This window comes from Notolabrus celidotus, chromosome 3 (genome assembly GCF_009762535.1).
Source record: "Notolabrus celidotus isolate fNotCel1 chromosome 3, fNotCel1.pri, whole genome shotgun sequence".
NCBI lineage: Eukaryota > Metazoa > Chordata > Actinopteri > Labriformes > Labridae > Notolabrus > Notolabrus celidotus.
Window position 1 is genome coordinate 40,524,979 of NC_048274.1, and position 19,856 is coordinate 40,544,834.

Sequence of the window (19,856 nt, forward strand, 5' to 3'; positions counted from 1 at the left end):
GGCTACGTTTAAGAAGGCTTGTCAGGTGATTGAGGGTGTGGTTTAGGCGTGGTCCTGCTCCCGAATCTAAGTTAACACCTTAACTTCATTTATTGCATAAAGTGGCCCTTTTTGCAGATGATATTCAGTATTTTTTTAAATACGCACTCACTGCTATTCCAGTACTCATACAATGCCTACATGTGCCAGTATCAGGACACATACTCAATTAAAATAAAGCCTGATTCATACCTCTGCGTCAAATCGACAACATAGCCTACGCACAGCCTTGTCATTGGTTCACCCAGTGGCACTCGCGCATTTACAGCTCTTCCGGGATCAATACACATTGGCTGTGTTTTTCATCTCCTCCGACGTCTCTGAGCATTGCACACATTTTTCATGGCTGGGTTGCCACTGTTCCAACAACTGGCATCACATTTAAAATGAGCATGGAGTTTTCACCAAACAAGAATATTTTTCTGTATCAACATTTGATTTGTTGTCTTTGCACTATTTTCATTAAAAAGTAGTGTTTCAGTGATCTACAAACCATCTGAATCAGTTTTTGGGGTTGTAAATGAATATGGTCTAATGTGCCATTTGTAACATTCTGCTGTTCTCTTTTATTGTTTAGCCTTCATCAAAAGATCTACACAGAAAATACATCATACAAGGGTTTTTACACAGTGTTGCAGGTATTTTCTGTTCCAGAAACATTGCAAAGGTTTAAGATTCCTACTAAAGAGTTCAGTAATTACAACACCTAAGTGAAGCACTGAGATATAGCATTCTGACTAATTCATGCAGAGTATACTGTTGGAGGACCTCTCTGAATGCCTGGTCCTCGCGTGTTCGTTTGATGAAGAAAATAGGAGGAGGTATTGAAGTTTCAAAAATCAGCTTTATTCTAAACACCAGTAGAAATTGCAAAGTGTACAGAGCTCTGGGTCTGACTATCGTGTCCCTGATCAACAACAGTGCTGTTCAGTTCGCGAAGTCTGAACTAACTACTTTTTCCCTGACCCAGTATTTATTAACACATAGGATGAATTTGAATTGTGCATGATTTGAGGGCGTTGCCTCCCCCTCATTGGCCCGAGGCGCGTCCACGCCATCCTCGTTCTGACTCCCATCATACTCCTCCAGGCCTGAGAAGTTGTCCTGAAACGTGAAAGTTAGCGCACACACATTCCTGTCTACCCTCAAGGATAACGTTCTCTCATCATTCACCAATGCACATCAGCTACGTGTGGTCTGCCACCTGCCCCCCTTAATTTCTGGGATACTGAACCTATGTCTGCTGATGCATGGAATTCTCCCAAGGCCCTGGTTCCTGTTTTTGGCTACATTACGTCTTACTTTTAATATGTCGTTATGACTACGACCTTCAGGTCCTTCTTGTTGTTATGGTTTTCCGCTATCCAGACATGCAGTCATGGCGTTCTTTGGTTCTCAGTACTTTTCCACTCTCTCAGATGTTCAGGGTGACCGAGGCCTCAATACTGTACAGGTCTCAGTTCTCCGTGGTGCCAAGCTGCATGGTTTCAGTACACGCTATATTTGTATCTAAACACTCATGATGATTAGTATATTTGGCTATATGAGTAAAATTAATATGATATAATATGATTAAGTAAATGAATGTGATTGAGTAAATAGTGACAATTGTGAGTATATAAGAGTGAGGTGTGGAGTCCCATATCCACAATACTCACAAACACACATACACAAACGTACACACACACACACACACACACACACACACACACACACACACACACACACACACACACACACACACACGTGTTTTTACTCTCTGGGAGGATGAGTCAGTGTGTCAGACAAAGAGAGGAGAGGAGGGAAGCAAACAACAAGCAAATGGTTTGAGGATTGTAATTATCTGACTGGAGGATGCAGAAATAGAAAAGGAGTTGGTGCATCCGATGGGAAGAAAATGATGCAGGAAGTTTAGAAGGTATAAGGTTTGACTCCCGCAGTTATTCTGAGCTTCAAAGTCAGGATGAATATGGAAAAAGATGAGAGCGAAATAAGGTGAGCTGGGAGAGGAAAGTGAAAGGAAAAGATTAGGATTTTAATTAACCTTCAGAGTTAGCATTTCTCCAGAATAAACAGCCCAACTTTCACCAACCCCATGGCATTGTTTTATGCTTATCAGCAGCTCGCTCCTTTAAAACACTTGACTGCCACAGGTCAGGATACATGGATTTGTTTCTTTCTAAAAATCCAACTTTTGTTTTCCTCTTTATTTACTACCAGTAACATTTCTGCAGCCTGCTACCTTTTTCACATTTCAAGAATATGGGATCTGTACTTGTATATTGGGCTGTCAGCAAGTCTCTTCATGCTGCTGCCATGATGGAATAAACATGTCAATACTGCCCTTTCAATGGCACATTTAGCTTAAGAAAAAGCTCCCAGATGGCTTATTTGACAAGCCAAAAGCCACTCAGACCTCACATATCAGGTAGTTGGGGTTGGAGCTGTGAGTGACCAATCAGCTAAGCATGCAGTTGCAGCTTATCAGACTGATGTCAGCAGGAAACCAGCCAGCCAGCAGGGTGTATACAAATCCGCACAGACCTGTGGATAAAAACAAATAGGGGGGGAAGTGACCAGTGAGTTCAGCATCCTGACTGCCTGGTGGATAAAACTGTCCCTCAGTCTGCTGGTTCTGGCCCGGTGACTACGTAGTCTCCTTACTGATAGCTGAACAACAGGCTGAAGAGGCCTATGAGACGGGTGGGAGGGGTCGCCTGCTATGCGCAGGGCTTTTTCGGGTGAGGCGGGAAGAGTAAATGTCTTGGAGGGAGGGGAGAGAGGCACCAACAATCTTCTCAGCTGTTCTCACGATGCGCTGGAGGTTCGTACGGCAGGACGCAGTGCAGGCCCCGTACCACAAAGTGATGTTGCTGGTGAGAATGCTCGGGAGGGTGCCTCTGTAGAAGGTGCGCATGATGGGGGCAGGGGCTCTAGTTTTCCTCAGCTTGCGGAGAAAGTAGAGGCACTGACGTGCCTTCTTGGTCAGTGATGCGGTGTTGGTGGTCCAGGTGAGGTCTTCAGTGATGTACACACCCAGGAACTTGGTGCCGCCCACCCTCTCCACAGTAGCACCATTGATGGTCAGAGGAGCGTGCTGGGTGCGTGTTCTCCTGAAGTCCACAACAATCTCCTTCGTCTTCTCCACGTTCAGAGACAGATTGTTGTGTTTGCACCACAAGGCCAGGCGGCTCACCTCAGTCCTGTAGTTTGTCTCATCCCCTTTGTTGATGAGACCCACCACGGTCGTGTCATCAGCAAACTTAGTAAAAAGGTTAGAGCTGTGCAGTCGTGAGTCAGTAAGGTGAAGAGGAGGGGGCTCAGCACACACCCCTGGGGGGATGTATTTATATTTTCATACAACCATGCCTTTGTATTCATTTGTGGGCTTACCTGTGTTTCTTAAAGGGGAGACCCTCTGTTGAAGGGTTGGTAACTAAAAATAAGGATATTGATAACATTCTTTGGGTGAAAGTCCCAAGGTGGCGTTTTTGGTTTTTTTACTTTTCTAACCCCAGAAGTCCCTCACCAGTCCTAACTTGGCTACACAATCCTTACACAACAAGGGGATTACATGTTGGCATTGTGTTGACAACTGGACTTTGGCATTTCTGAAGTAGCTCCAGCAGGTTTGATTGATACCTCTATGTATATAAAAACAAACAATTGTACTAAAAGATTTTATTTTTTGAAAAACTGACACAACCAGCTGTAAATGCCCTTAATTTATTATCTTACCATAGTAAAAGGCAAGAGCTTAATGCCAATTCCTTCTCATGAGAGCTGTTTGCTCTCTGCCTCCTCAGATGTGGAGATTGTGACTGCTGCTGAATAAAGTAAATGAAATATTCTAGAGCCGACGAGAGACCACTCTCTTCATTCAAATGCACAGAGCCCCTTGTCCTCAGGCGGTGGAAAAAGCCTGTTATAAATAATGCTCTCTGTGCTCTCTTTACTTTTGAAGAGGAAATAAGATGCTGGTATGCTGACTGGTGGCTCTTTCTTTTTTTAGTTCTTTTTTTTTTTTTCCCGTCATATTTTTATTGGGGGGTTTTCAAATTAAAAAACAAACAAACAAAAAACATATATACAAACAAACAAAAATATAAACAGGGCAGCTCAGACATTTTACAAAAGGACACACTCCTAGAGAATATAAGATACACACCTATCTTACAAATGTTAAAGGTGGACCAAGAAGATGAAAAGGCCAGTGCCAGTTTTTCATCGTTGGTGGCTTCTCCTTAATCCAGGATAACAGAATGTTTTTCCTTGCAGCATATGCTAAAAGGTTAAACAGTCGTTAGTGATGTTTATTGGCAAGCTTCCTGTCAGGAAGGTCAAGAATAAGACAAACAGGGTCTGGCTCAACCTCCACGCCAAATATTATACTCAGTTGGTCTACTAGACCTGACCAGTACCATTCTATTTTGGAACAGGACCACATACAGTTAGTATAGTCTCCTATATCAACTTTACATTTAAGGCAGAATGGAGATAAAGTGGCATTCATTTTATGACGAAGGCTGGGTGAAATTTGCAGTCTATGTATAATTCTCAGTTGTATCGACCACACCCTGTTGCATACAGAAATTCTTTTCGCATTTTCAAATATTTCCCACCAGTCCTCATCTGCAATTTCCACTCCAAGATCTGCTTCCCACATCCGCTTGGTGGCCAGGGTATTAACAGTTGCAGTCGATCTCAGTAAACCATAGCAAAAGCCAATCAGACGTCTTCTAAGGCCAAGTGAGAGTGCTCTCTCGATTTATGAGGTTTCTGTATTAACTGTTAATGTTGTACGCTTTAGTATGAAGTCTCTCACATGCAGAAGACTAAAGAAAGTGAGGCCTGTGAAGTCATATTTTTTGCTGTAACTGAGTAAGAGACATCAAGGCAGAGCCAGTGAATAAATCTCCTAGCACTGTTATTCCCTTAGCACGCCATTTCTTAAACATAGGGTCGTCAAGACCCAGAGGGAAATCAGGGTTCCCTTGAATTGGAGTATGGGGAGATGTTAAATTGGTTCGACCCTCCGAGGACCTAGCTGAATTCCATACCCTTAGTGTGTTTAGGACGATTGGGTTTGTACACAGTTTTTTTGCTGAGGCAGGATCTATGAGAAATAACAGATTTCGGAGTGGACAACTACACTGGGCAGCTTCTAAGTCAAGCCACGTGGAAGACTGATCTTTCCTCAGCCATTCAGCCACGAACCTTAAATGTGCGGCCACCTGATACCATTTCATATTTGGAAGATCCAGACCTCCAGCAGCATTGGGTAATTGTAATTTTGCTAGCTTCAAGCAGGGGTTTTCTTTTGTTCCAAATAAAAAAGCTCAGCCAACCTTCAAGGATCTTAACCACCTTATTTAAAAAAATAATGGGTACCATCTGAAGTGGATACAAAAGCCTTGGTAGGACATTCATGTTAATGAGTGCAACCCTACCCAGCCACGACAACGGTAGGGACATCCAGCGATCAAGGTCACCTTTATGGTATTCAAGAGAGGTGTAAAATTAGCACTATACATCTAATCAAATGAGGGGGTTATGGATATACCAAGGTATACAAAACCTGAAGGGGACAAACGGAAAGGGAATGGATCAGGGGATTGAGGAACAGTACGAAGAGAACCAAATGGCATAACCTCAGATTTAGAGAAGTTGATCTTATAACCTGAAAATGAACTAAACCTGGTAATGGTGTCAAATGTCAGATGGAATAGAAAGATTTGGACTTGATAAAAACAAAAGCAAATCATCCGCATATAAATTAAGCCTATGCTCCCTCTCTCCAACAAAGATTACTGAGATTGTGGTTGATTGACGTATAGTCTGGGCCAGCGGCTCGATGGCCACGGCGCAGAGCAGCGGACTCAATGGACAGCTCTGGTGATTTCCATGTTGAAGAGAGAATTTGCTCGATCTCTGACCATTTGTAACGACCGCTGCGTGTGGATCCTTATAAAGAATTCTAAACCATTTAATATAAGTGTCGCCAAGGCCAAAAGCAGTCATGGTATAGAAGAGGTAGGGCCATTTGATGCGGTCAAATGCCTTTTCCGCGTCCAGAGAAAGCACCAGACCAGTGTCATCCCACCCACGCATGCGTTCAATAATATTGAGGAGCCTCCTCACATTGTCTGAAGAGTCTGGTCCTTAATAAATCCAGTTTGGTCTGCATTAATGATATGAGGGTGGAAACGTTCATGTCGCAGTGCCAGCATTTTAGAAAGCAATTTAAAATCAGAATTTAATAAGGCAATCGACCTATAAGAGGCACAACTCTCAGGGCATTTTCCTTTTTTTTTTAGAATAAGTGAAATATTGGCCTCCCTTAGTGACAGAGGAAGGATTCCTGTTGCAGCCGAGTAGTTCAACATGGGTAGATAGGGATCAAGGAATAAATTAGGAAATTTCTTATAAAATGCACATTCAAAGCCGTCAGGGCCTGGCGACTTTCCAGACTGAAGATTTTTGAGGGAATTAAGAATCTCCCCCTTTGAAAAGGGGGCATTTATGATACATCTTTGCTCCTCTGAAATCATGGGGAGTTCAATGTTGGAGAAAAAGTGTTGCATAAGTTGAGGAGTGTTATCACCATGTTCAGCTGTATATACACTACCGGTCAAAAGTTTTAGAACATCCCAATTGTTCAAGTTTTTTATTGAAATTAGCAGTTCAATGTCTTATTGTGCTCTGAAATGAAAACATAGAACAGATAAACAATAGAATTTCAAAAATAAGACATGGAATCATTTCATAAACCAAAATGTAGTCTAAACTTTGGACTCATTTAAGTAGCCACCTTTGACAGATATAACAGCTGAACACACTCGTGGCATTCTTTCTACAATAGAAATCAAATATTCTTCAGAAAGTTCTCCCCAGCTCTGTAGCAGAAGCTCCCATGAATGTGTGGCACTTGTAGGTTTCTTTGCTTTCACTCTTCTGTCCAGTTCATCCCAAACCAGCTCGATGGGGTTTAAGTCTGGAGACTGTGCTGGCCACTCCATGTTTTCAAGCTTACCATCTTGTTCTTATTTTTCCTTAGAAAGTTCTGGCATAGCTTGGACTTATGTTTTGGGTAATTATCTTGCTGTAGGATGAATCCCTGACCAACCTGGTTCATACCAGAAGGCCCTGCATGGTGCTGCAGAATGCTAAAAGGATGCCTTCCACTCTGGACAAGTCACCGACACTAGATCCAGCAAAACAGTTCCAGACCATCACGTTTCCTCCTCCATGTTTGACAGTTGATGTCACACACTGAGGAACCACCCTTTCGCCTACTCGACTGCATACAAAAATCCTGCGTGATGATCAGAAGATTTCAAATTTTGATTCATCTGTCCATAACACCTTCTTCCATTCTTCAGTAGTCCACTGGCGGTGTTTCAGGGCCCAGGCAAGCCTCTTTTTCTTATTCTGATGCCTTAGCAAATACTTTTTTGCTACAACTTGACCAGTCAAACCTGGAGCTCGAAGTCTTCTCTACACAGTTGGAACTGAGAATTGCTTACTACGACCACTATTCAGCTGTGCTTGAAGTTGTTGTCCTGTGAGCCTCCTATCACACAAGCTGTTGACTCTCAGAAACTTGTCTTCTGATTTTGTTGTGGCTTTGGGTCTGCCAGACCTCTTCCTGTCAGAGTTTCTCCCAGTTTCTGAGTGCCGTTTGATGGTGAAGGAAACTGTACTCACTGACACCTTGATTTTCTTTGCAATTTCTCTGTAGGAAAGACCTACATCTTCAAGTGTTGTGATGGTCTGTCTCTCTTCCATTGTTAATTGCCTTTTTCTGGCCATTTCTAAAGCAACACACTCATTTCTGGAGTACAGGACTGATCAAATATTGCTCACGAGGGTATGGTACCACAGTGTGTTCCAACACTACTTTTATGCAGACAGAGGGCGTTGTAAGTAAACAAGGAAAGTTGGGACACCTGTAAGTAATTGGTAGCACCAACTTTCAAGGCTTGACTAACCTCAATTGCAGCAGAACTGCAACCCATTTCTTGTTCCTTGAAAAAGGCCTTTTCGTATAATTCTGAAATGTACATAATTTTTTCAGTTTTGGGTAATCTTACGGTGTTTTTTTTTTTACCTCTGGCAGTTCACCACTTACCTTTGTACCATTTCAAGCTATTCAATAAACTTGAACTGCTTGGATTTCAGTAAAAAAGTGGAAAACTTGGGGTGTTCTAAAACTTTTGAACAGTAGTGTAAGTTCATATAGAAAACTGCAAACCTATCATTAATAACTTACCTACCTTCTTAGTCTTGCTTTTAACTAAGTTTTATTTTTATTCTTAACAGTTTTATCTATTTATTTATTTATTATCTATTTCAAGTTTAGTCACTTTTATTCTACTTTATTTATTTATTTCTTTACTTATTTATTTATTTTAAGTCTCACATCTTATTTTCTTTTAATGGTTTAATATTTTAGTCTTTTATTATCTTAGAAATGTATTTTACTTTGGTGATTTTAATTTCCTGTTTTGAGTTTTAACATCTTATTTTACCTCCAGTGTTTCCTCATTAAGATAACATGAGAGCGTTTCCTCAGTTCATTCAGCAAATTATTTAGATTTTTTATTCATTTATTTTTTTATTGTTATTATTACTATTGTTGCATATTGTGTTGTTAACCTTAGGATTGTGGGGTGGGTTTGGGGTCGGGGCTAGGGCTGGGATCTTTTTCTTAATTTATTCTATTTTAAGTTGTTTTTCTTGTACAGCACTTTGTGTTACAATGTCATTGTATGAAAAGCGCTTTATAAATAAAGTCTGATTGATTGATTGATAACTTGAGTTTCAAAAGATCTATTGCCTTCAGCATCCACGATTGAAACTATGGTCTGTGAGTCTGTTCTCCTTTTGGCAAGACGTGCCAGGTATCTGCCAGACTTATCCCCAGACTCATATAGACATTGTTTTGCAAATTTTCTCTGATTGTAAAGTAAGTAGGGATTCTAGGGCTACACGAGAGGCATTTAACTCCCTCAGCTTGACAGAACCAGGACCGGCTAAATAGCTTTCTTCTGCTTGGGAGAGTATACTTTCTAATTGTTTTCGTTCTTCTAATCTTTGGCGCATCCTGCTGGCTGTGTAAGATATAGCTATGCCCCTAAAGAATGCCTTGCATGTTTCCCACAAAATAGCTGGATTAGGAGAGGAGTTAGCATTGAAACCCATAAAACGTCTTAAATTTGGCAGTAAAGTTAGAGGTGAAATTATCATCACTCAGAAGTGCAGAGTTAAACCTCCAGGACTTGAAAATCTATTTATTCTTGGAAAGATATATTCATGTAAATAGGAGCATGATCGCTCACCACTATGCTTCCAATTTTGCATGACACTACTGAGAACAGCAGTCTTTTGGGCAATACAAAGTAATCTAATCTAGTATGACATTTATGTTGGTGGGAAAAGAATGTGAATTCTAAGGAAGAAGGATTAAATGTCCTCCAGTCATCAGCAAAATCCAGATCAATACAAATTGAAATGAAGGCTTTAGCTTGTCTTCTAGGAGGGCCATCAGCAGGAGGGAGCCGGTCCAGCAAAGGGTTAATATGACAATTAAAATCCCCTGCAACATAAGAATAACCAGAGGTAAGTTCCTCAAATCTGCAAAGGCTTTGGTGAGAAAGTCAGTTGGGTGCCCTGGGGGGCAGTAGATGTTCATGAAGGATACAGATTTCCCAAACAAGATGCCCCTGAGGATCACATATCTACCTCCCCTATCTTTTAAAATATTAGTGGATCTGAAGGCAATATTTTTACTTATTAGAATCGCAACCCCTCAGATGCATAAGAAGTCATATAAACCTCACCAATCCAGGTATGTTTTAATTTGGGTAGGTCCTTGTTTTCCTCCAAATAAGTCTCTTGTAAAAATGCTAGATAAACATTCTCTCTCTTCAGAAAAGATAACACAGTCCTCCTCTTAATTGGCTTGTGCAAACCACTGACATTCCATGAACAAAGTTTAAGGCTATTCAATGACATTTACTATCTCATACAGAATAATAAAGCAGTACAACCTGAAAATAACCACCAAATTTCAGATTTACAAAGAGAAAAAAAACAAAACATGAGTCCATTAAATGTGCCGAGCAGCCAGGTAAACGCAAATTAACATTCTGAACAAAAACAAAGAACAATAAAGATACATTTTGATTAATCAGTACCCATAATAAAACGGGTTTAACAAAGATATCATACCAGCATTCATTTGGTATTAGGTGTGTGGCTTCCTTAAGGAGATGCAGAGAAGAGAAGACATCATGTAGAAAACAAGAGAGGATGGCATAAACTAGCTTAGTGTAGCCAGGTAAACAGTCTGTCATATCTGCCTCCAAGCCTCTACACGCCAAATTTATAATACAATCAAAAATATATTCTTACTTCCCATTTAGTGTAAAAGTAAAATAAAGAGACTTAACTGCCTACTCAATAATAATAATAATAATAATAATAATAATTGTACCTCAGTTATGGTGTATCACGTGGGTGGGCCTGTAAACAGGTGAGGATGAGCAAAAGGCTACAGTTAGTCAGCTTCGGTCAGGGAGTTAATGAAGGACATAGCCTTCTCAGGGGTGTCATACAGCATTGTTGTGCCGTTGTGCCTTATCCGAAGCGTCCCAGTGTGCAGCAAGGCAAACTCCACTTTCTTCTCCCTCAGTAGTTTCCTGACCTCATCAAATGATTTGCGTTTCCTGATGGTTCCCAGTGAGTAGTCCGGGTAGAATGATTTCTCGAGCCCTGGAAACGCAGCTGTTTTCCATTCTCCGCGACCCTTCTCGACGCGTCCAGCACCCTCTTCTTATCCCTAGGGTTGTGGAGTCGCAGGATGACACAGCAGGGCGGTGGTCCGTGGTCACGCTGCCCAGAGGTCATGTTGGGTCCGAGGCGATGGCAACGATCCAGCTTTATCAACCTGGTCTTTGTTTCTATATTCAGCAGCTGCGGCATCCAGGAGGCACGATTATATCATACTGAGACGGGCAGGTAAAAAAAGGGTAAATGGGAATTAGTGGTACGAGAGCGCTCCGATGTGCGTCTACTCCCTACGGCTGCATCCCGAAAGTCCTGTCTGATCCCTCCCCCCCCCATCACTTACTTTTACTCTCCCTGTCCCAAGTTACTAACCATAGACCTTTCTGGAGTCCCTGAGCTCCCTTGTCTTGTACAGTCATGGCCAAAAGTTTTGAGAATGACACAACTATTAATTTTCACAAAGTCTGCTGTTTCAGTTTTTATAATGGTAATTTGCATATACTCCAGAATGTTATGAGGAGTGATCAGCTCAACTGCAATTAATTGCAAAGTCCCTCTTTGCCTTGAAAATGAACTTTATCACCAAAAACACATTTCCACTGCATTTCAGCCTTGCCACAAAAGGACCAGCTAACATCATTTCAATGACACACAGGTGTCACACACATTAACACAGGTGTGGCTGTTGATGAGGACAAGGCTGGCGATCAATCTGTCATGATTGAGTGACTGGACACTTTAAAAGGAAGATGGTGCATGACACCATTGTTCCTCATCTGTTAGCCATGGTTACCTGCAAGGAAACACGTGCAGCCATCATTGCATTGCACAAAAAGGGCCTAACAGGGAAGTTTATAGCAGCGAGTAAGATTGCACCTCAGTCAACCGTCTATCGAATTATCAAGAACTTCAAGGAGAGAGGTTCAATTGTTGCCAAACAGGCTCCAGGGCGCCCAAGAAAGTCTAGCAAGCACCAGGACCGTCTCCTGAAGGTGTTACAGCTGCGGGATCGGGCCACCACCAGTGCAGAGCTTGCTCAGGAATGGCAGCAGGCAGGTGTGAGTGCATCTACACGCACAGTGAGGCAAAGACTTTTGGAGGAAGGCCTGGTGTCAAGGAGGGCAGCAAAGAAGCCACTTCTCTCCAGTAAAAACATCAGGGACAGACTGATATTCTGCAGAAGGTACAGGGACTGGACTGCTGAGGACTGGGGTAAAGTCATTTTCTCTGATGAATCCCCTTTCCGATTGTTTGGGGCATCTGGAGGAAGGCTTGTTCGGAGAAGACGAGGTGAGCGCTACCATCAGTCCTGTCTCTTGCCAACAGTGAAGCATCCTGAGACCATTCATGTGCGGGGTTGCTTTTCGGTCAAAGGAGTGGGCTCTCTCACAATCTTGCCTAAAAACACAGCCATGAATAAAGAATGGTACCAGAACGTCATCCGAGAGCAACTTCTCCCAACCATCCAAGGGCAGTTTGGTGATGAAGAATGCCTTTTCCAGCATGATGGAGCACCTTGCCATAAAGCAAAAGTCATAACAAAATGGCTCGGGGAACAAAACATTAAGATTTTGGGCCCTTGGCCAGGAAACTCCCCAGATCTTAATCCCATTGAGAACTTGTGGTCAATCCTCAAGAGGCGGGTGGACAATCAAAAACCCACAAATTCTGACAAACTCCAAGCATTGATTATGCAAGAATGGACTGCCATCAGTCAGGATTTGGTCCAGAAGTTGATTGACAGCATGCCAGGGAGAATTGCAGAGGTCTTGAAGAAGAAGGGGCAACACTGCAAATGTTGACTTATTGCATGAATTCTGTGTAATTCTCAATAAAAGCTTTTGATACTTATGAAATGCTTCTAATTGTATTTCATTATACCATAGAAACATCTGACAAAAACAACTAAAAACCCTGAAGCAGCAGACTTTGTGAAAATGTAATATTTGTGTCATTCTCAAAACTTTTGGCCATGACTGTAGGTTCCTCTGAGCTGCCGTAGACGTCCTCCTGCTGTGACCTTCCAGACTCCATCAGCAACATCTGCTACTACTACTATCTGTCTCATCACTATCATAGCTCTCTCTCTCTCTCGTATTCTCCTGTCACTCTATCCCTGTTTCCAACCCCAACTCGGTTGAAGCAGATGGCTGTCTAACATGAGTCTGGTCCTGGTCGAGGTTTCTGCCTGTTAAAAGGCAGTTTTTCCTTTCCACTGTTAATTGCTAAATACTGCAAGGTACAATATTCATGGTGGATTAAGATGACATAAGATCAAGTCCTGTCAGTAAGAGGGGACTGGATTGTATCCTGTCTTGATGTTGGGTCTTTATTAATAATTAACATTGAAAGGTCTAGACCTGCTTTGTTTGTAAAAGCATCTTGAATTAACATTTGTTGTGATTTCGCACCATACAAATAAAGTTTGATTGATGATTGATTGATTGATTACATTTTCTTGTCTAAAGTCATATGGAACGACATTAAACAGTAAATTGCACTGATGAAGTGTCATAGTTTCAGTTGGCTTCGCATTTTGTTATACTGAATGAGTTAAACTGGGTGTTTATTTGGTTAATAAGTAGAAATAGCTGGTAATGAACGTCAGCATTTGCTGGGATGAATAGTACTGTGAAAGCCAAAGACATGAATTGTCCCTCCTTTTGTCATGTTGCATATGTTGCTCATGGGTGTTAAACCTGTCACAGACATCCATCTGGATACAAATGCACTGCATGTAAAAAATGATCAGGGTCTACTCAAACATCTCATACTCATATAATGTTAAAATGTAATACAAGTTGGAAGGTAGTTGTAAAGTAATGGGCTAAAGTGTATTTTAATATTTATTAACTGAAATAAAAAAAAGGACCTGCTTTGTTCAGAAAGAGTCCCCGTCTTGTGGGGTTGAGGTGGCTTTCTGGTTGAAATATTTTGTATACAGGAGGAACAATGCGGTTTTCGTCCTGGTTGTGGAACACTGGACCAGCTCTACACCCTCGGGAGGGTGCTGGAGGGGGCATGGGAGTTTGCCCAACCAGTCCACATGTGCTTTGTGGACCTGGAGAAGGCTTACGACCGTGTCCCCCGAGGTATCCTTTGGAGGATGCTCCGGGAATATGGGGTGGATGGCCTGTTGCTACGGGCCATTCAGTCTCTGTATTGTCGGAGCCAGAGTCTGGTTCGCATTGCCGGCAGTAAGTCGAATTCGTTCCCGGTGGGGGTTGGTCTCCGCCAGGGCTGCCCTTTGTCACCGGTTCTGTTCATAACTTTTATGGACAGAATTTCTAGGCGCAGCCAAGTGGCGGGGGGTTTCCGGTTCGGTGGCCTTGGGATTCCGTCTCTGCTCTTTGCAGATGAGTTCTACTGGCTCCATCGAGCGGTGACCTCCATCGAGCGGTGACCTCCAGCTCGCGCTGGGACGGTTTGCAGCTGAGTGTGAAGCAGCGGGGATGGGGATCAGCACCTCCAAGTCTGAGGCCATGGTGCTGAGTCGGAAAAGGGTGGCCTGCCCTCTCCGGGTCGGAGGGGAGTCTTTGCCCCAGGCGGAGGAGTTCAAGTATCTCGGGGTCTTGTTCACGAGTGAGGGGAAAAGGGAGCGGGAGATTGACAGACAGACCGGGGCGGCGTCTGCAGTGATGCGGGCGCTGTACCGGTCTGTCGTGGTGAAGAGAGAGCTGAGCCAGAAGGCAAAGCTCTCAATTTACCGGTCAATCTACGTTCCGACCCTCACCTATGGTCACGAGCTGTGGGTAGTGACCGAAAGAACGAGATCGCGGATACAAGCGGCCGAAATGAGCTTTCTCCGCAGGGTGGCTGGGCTCAGCCTTAGAGAGAGGGTCAGGAGCTCAGACATCCGGGAGAGGCTCAAAGTAGAGCCGCTGCTCCTCCGGATCGAGAGGAGCCAGATGATGGTGGTTCGGGCATCTGGTTAGGATGCCTCCCGGGCGTCTCCCTGGGGAGGTGTTTCGGTCATGTCCGACTGGGAGGAGGCCACGGGGAAGGCCCAGGACACGCTGGCGGGACTATGTCTCTCAGCTGGCCTGGGAGCGCCTCGGTATCCTCCCAGAAGAGCTGGTGGAAGTGGCCGGGGAGAGGAGTGTCTGGGCTTCCCTGCTGAGACTGCTGCCCCCGCGACCCGGACCCGGATAAGCGGAAGAAGATGAATGGATGGAAGGATATTTTGTATTGATGAAGCATTGTTGTCCTTAGTCTTTCATGTTTGCTATGTTGAAGCCAGAGAGCATACTTTGGCATGCTTTTTATTTTCTGTAGGAGGGAAAAGGGATAATTTGCTGAATCCTGTAAATGAAGAACATTCTTAGTACCATCTGGCTGAACCACTATAGTGTCTAGTGCATGGAAATAAACAAAGAAACTAAACTGTTTGATCTCCTCTTGTCTTTCCACTTCTCCAAATTTGCTAGAGGTGAGGTATAAAATAGTCCTGGTTAAGGTTACCTTTATATAGTAGAAGACCGTTTCACAGTAAGTACATCACTTTATTTATAAAACAAACTCATAGTTCTCTCATACAGAAGTTATATTCACTGGCCACACATATATAACTGCCCACCCTACCATTTCAAAAAGGCACCAGGTGTAGATGAGATCTGCCTTTCAATGCTTTAAGGCCCTGGACATTGTTGAGCTGTCTTGGCTGGCATGTGTCCTTAATATCACATGGAGGTTTGGGGCACTGCCTGTAGATTGTTAAGTATTTTGATGAAGCTGTTTAAGTTAGAGGGGAAACATACTTGTTCTTAATTAGGTGAGCCAGGTGTTATTAACAAGAAGAAAAAATATGGGACAATCCTACACACTTTGTCAGGTTGAAGTGCATACCCTACTAATGTTCAGTTGTGCTAGTCAGAGAAGTGTCAGCTCATATGTTATGCTGCCTTGCCAGTAATTCATTGAACATCCTGAATTTCAGTGGATGTTGTGTACTCTCTTTTTTTTTTTTCAGTGAAATTACTGGGGTGGTGGTCCTCCTTTTTGGAAACAAGAGGAGAAGTCTAGGATGGAGTGTCCTGGCCATGGGAATGACCCAGAGAAGGGTATTGATCATATCCCTTGGAGGGCTTTGTGGGGGTACTGCAGTGATATGGGGTCAGAGCTGTTGCATTCTTGGCACAAAGTCAGACATGTTCGCCCTGCTCTTTGGCCTTCGCACCGGGTCACTGATTCTGTTAGTGATCTTTCTAGACAGGACCTCAAGGTGCAGCACAGGGTAGGAACGTTTCTGGTTTGGGGGCCCCAGAATATCATCTCTGCTTTTTGCAGATGATGTGGCTCCATTCACTTCTTCAGGTTTTGACCTCCGGCAAGCACTGTGCTGATTTGCAGCCACATGTGAAGCAGTTGATTAGAGTCAGCACCTCTTAGCCCAAGGCCATGGTTCTCTGCTGGAAGACAGTGGATTGCTCTCTCTGGGTGGGGAGTGAATCCTTAATCCTTAAAAAAAAAACTGAAAATGTAACATGCAAAAGTATGTGAACCCTTGTATTAGTACCTTGTCGCTCCTCCTTTTGCAGACATTACTTCAACCAATCATCTTCTGTAACCACTAACCAGTCTCTCGCATCTGCTTATGGGGATTTTTGCCCACTCCTCCTTTGCAGAACTCAGCCAATTGAGAGAGATTGGAGGGACATCTGGTATGTACCAACTTCTTCAGGTCTTGCCACAACATTTGAATTGGATTAAGGTCCATACTTTGACTGGGCTAATCCAGAGTATGAATCCTCTATCTCTGAAGCCATTCCTTTGTAGTTTTGCTCGAATGCTTTGGGTCATTGTTATGTGTCATAATCAATTTTATGGATTTTTTAATCCATCTGATGGCAGGAGATTCTGGTCAAGAATGTGTTGATATGCCTGAGATCTCATGGTTCCTTGGATAATAAGGAGTCGTCCTGGTCCAGAAGCAGAAAAGCAGCCCAGGACCTTCACATTTCCACCACCATGCTTCACTGTTGGGAGGTTCTTTTATTCATATGCAGTGTTTTTCTCCAAACATGTTGGTTTTGACTGTGACCAAAAATGCTTTTTTTGACTTGTCCGTCCAGAGAATGGACTTCCAGAAGGCCTTCTGGTTTGTCCAAGTGCTCTCTGGCAAAGTTGAAAAAGGTAGCTTTGTTCTTTTTTGAGAGCAGAGGCTTCCTTCTAGCAACCCTCCCATAAATGTCATGGCTATTAAATTTTCGTCTGATTGTAGATGCATGCTCATCTGTCCCAGATGCTACCAGAGAGGTCTGCAACTCACTAGAGGTGGTGTGTGGGTAGGCCTTTACCTGATTTATTATTTTTCTGGTGCTTCTGGATGATAGTTTTGATGGGTGTCCACTTCTAGGCAGAGTTGCTGTCATGTTGAAGGCCCTCCATTTGTAAATTATTTGTCTTAAAGTGGATGGATGGAGCTGGAATCTTTTGGAGATGGTCTTATAGCCCTCCACAGACTGATGGGGGATATCTCCTTTGCTCTCAGCATTGTTGATTTCTATGGGACCACAGTGGTTTGGTTGGATTCGTCTCTCTTTTAATCAGTGCAGGCCAAACCCTTTCCCAATGATGTCTCATTTCATTGGTCTGCTTAAATGATTAATTAAGCACCAACATGATCTTACCTGAGTCTGTTACCTGCTTGACTTAACCAATGCAGCTTGGGGTTCACTTACTTTTGCACAAACACTGATTTCATTTTTCATGTAGTTTTTGGGCTATAAACAAGTCCCACTAAAGTACATGCAATTGATAAACATATACAGTGGGGCAAAAAGTATTCAGTCAGCCACTGATTTTGCAAGTTCTCCCACTTAGAAAGATGAGAGAGGTCTGTAATTTTCATCAGAGGTACACTTCAACTATGAGAGACAAAAAGAGAAAAAAAAATCCAGGAAATCACATTGTAGGATTTTTAAAGAATTTATTTGTAAATTATGGTGGAAAATAAGTATTTGGTCACCCACAAACGAGCAAGAGTTCTGTCTCTCACAGACCTGTAACTTCTTCTTTAAGAAGCTCTTCTGTCCTCCACTCGTTACCTGTATTAATGGAACCTGTTTGAACTGGTTATCTGTATAAAAGACACCTGTCCACAGCCTCAAACAGTCAGACTCCAAACTCAACCATGGCCAAGACCAAAGAGCTGTCCAAGGACACCAGGAAGAAAATTGTGGACCTGCACCAGGCTGGGAAGAGTGAATCTACAATAGGCAAGCAGGTTGGTGTGAATAAATCAACTGTGGGAGCAATTGTAAGCAAATGGAAGACAAACAAGACCATTGATAATCTCCCTCGATCTGGGGCCCCACGCAAGATCTCATCCCGTGGGGTCAAAATGATCATGAGAACAGTGAGCAAAAATCCCAGAACTACACGAAGGGACCTGATGAATGACCTGCAGAGAGCTGGGACCAAAGTAACAAAGGCTACCATCAGTAACACACTACGCCGAGAGGGACTCAAATCCTGCAGCGCCAGGCGTGTCCCCCTGCTTAAGCCAGTACATGTCCAGGCCCGTCTGAAGTTTGCCAGAGAGCATATGGATGATCCAGAAGAGGATTGGGAGAATATCATGTGGTCAGATGAAACCAAAATAGAACTTTTTGGAAAAAACTCAACTCGTCGTGTTTGGAGGAAGAAGAATGCTGAGTTGCATCTCAAGAACACCATACCTACTGTGAAGCGTGGGGGGGGAAACCTCATGCTTTGGGGCTGTTTTTCTGCAAAGGGGACAGGACGGCTGATCCGTGTTAAGGGAAGAATGAACAGGGCCATGTATCGTGAGATTTTAAGTCAAAACCTCCTTCCATCAGTGAGAGCATTGAAGATGGAACGTGGCTGGGTCTTCCAGCATGACAATGATCCCAAACACACTGCTCGGGCAACGAAGGAGTGGCTCCGTAAAAAGCATTTCAAGGTCCTGGAGTGGCCTAGCCCGTCTCCAGACCTTAACCCCACAGAAAATTTGTGGCGGGAGTTGAAAGTCCGTGTTGCCCAGCGACAGCCCCAAAACATCACTGCTCTAGAGGAGATCTGCATGGAGGAATGGGCCAAAATACCAGCTACAGTGTGTGCAAACCTGGTGAAGACTTACAGGAAATGTTTGACCTCTGTCATTGCCAACAAAGGTTGTGTTACAAAGTATTGAGTTGAACTTTTGTTATTGACCAAATACTTATTTTCCACCATAATTTACAAATCAATTCTTTAAAAATCCTACAATGTGATTTCCTGGATTTTTTTTCTCATTTTGTCTCTCATAGTTGAAGTGTACCTCTGATGAAAATTACAGACCTCTTTCATCTTTCTAAGTGGGAGAACTTCAAAATCAGTGGCTGACTAAATACTTTTTTGCCCCACTGTATCTGACATTTCATACATAAAAACTGGTGATGATAAAATAAGACAATCATGGTAAATAACAGAAACATCTAAACTACTCAAGGGGTCACATACTTTCAAGCAGAACTGTATGTACAATACTTTATTTTCAGTTGGTGTCCAGTTAACACACGAGGAAAGTTGAAGTATTTTCTGCAGACATGTCACAAAGTTCTATCAATTAATTACTGCCTTTTTAAGCAAGTCTAGCAGCACTGCCCTAGGATTTGCAATGTCAGCTTGTCAACCACAGTGATCCAGACTGAACAATTTCATCTGTTAGAGTAATATCTCAAGTATTTGCTGAGACTTTCTGAGGATAATACTTGCTAAGTTTACTGTTCCACCTACTTTTGTATTCATGAAATTCTCTTTGAATAGATAAAGGTACAACATTGCATCTGTATATGACCTTATTGAGATATTTAGAACTCGTTTGTGGCCGACAATCAAGAAAACCCAGTTTCATTGAAATTTCTGCAATGATTCAAATAGGTTTGATTTAGTTGTTTTTGTGGTGTAGTAAAAGTATCAGAGTGAACACTACTGCTCAATGAATGTAGCCCCCTTTCTCAATAAATCCTTCATTTCCATGCAGTTTTACTTTAGATAAAGCCAGTTAAAGCATTGAGACTCAC

General features: G+C 42.8%; 1 protein-coding gene across 1 annotated transcript in view; it reads right to left on the minus strand.

The window, feature by feature from the left end:
- Positions 1 to 622: 622 nt before the first annotated feature.
- The window catches only part of LOC117810514 (zinc finger BED domain-containing protein 1-like), a 68,996-nt gene continuing 49,762 nt past the window's right edge, over positions 623 to 19,856 (minus strand). The window contains exons 5-7 of the mRNA XM_034680378.1: positions 2,852 to 3,301; positions 1,063 to 1,143; positions 623 to 631 (exon numbers count right to left, since the gene is read on the minus strand). Coding sequence (XP_034536269.1) covers positions 623 to 631; positions 1,063 to 1,143; positions 2,852 to 3,301 — 540 coding nt within the window. The remainder of the gene's footprint in view (positions 632 to 1,062; positions 1,144 to 2,851; positions 3,302 to 19,856) is intronic.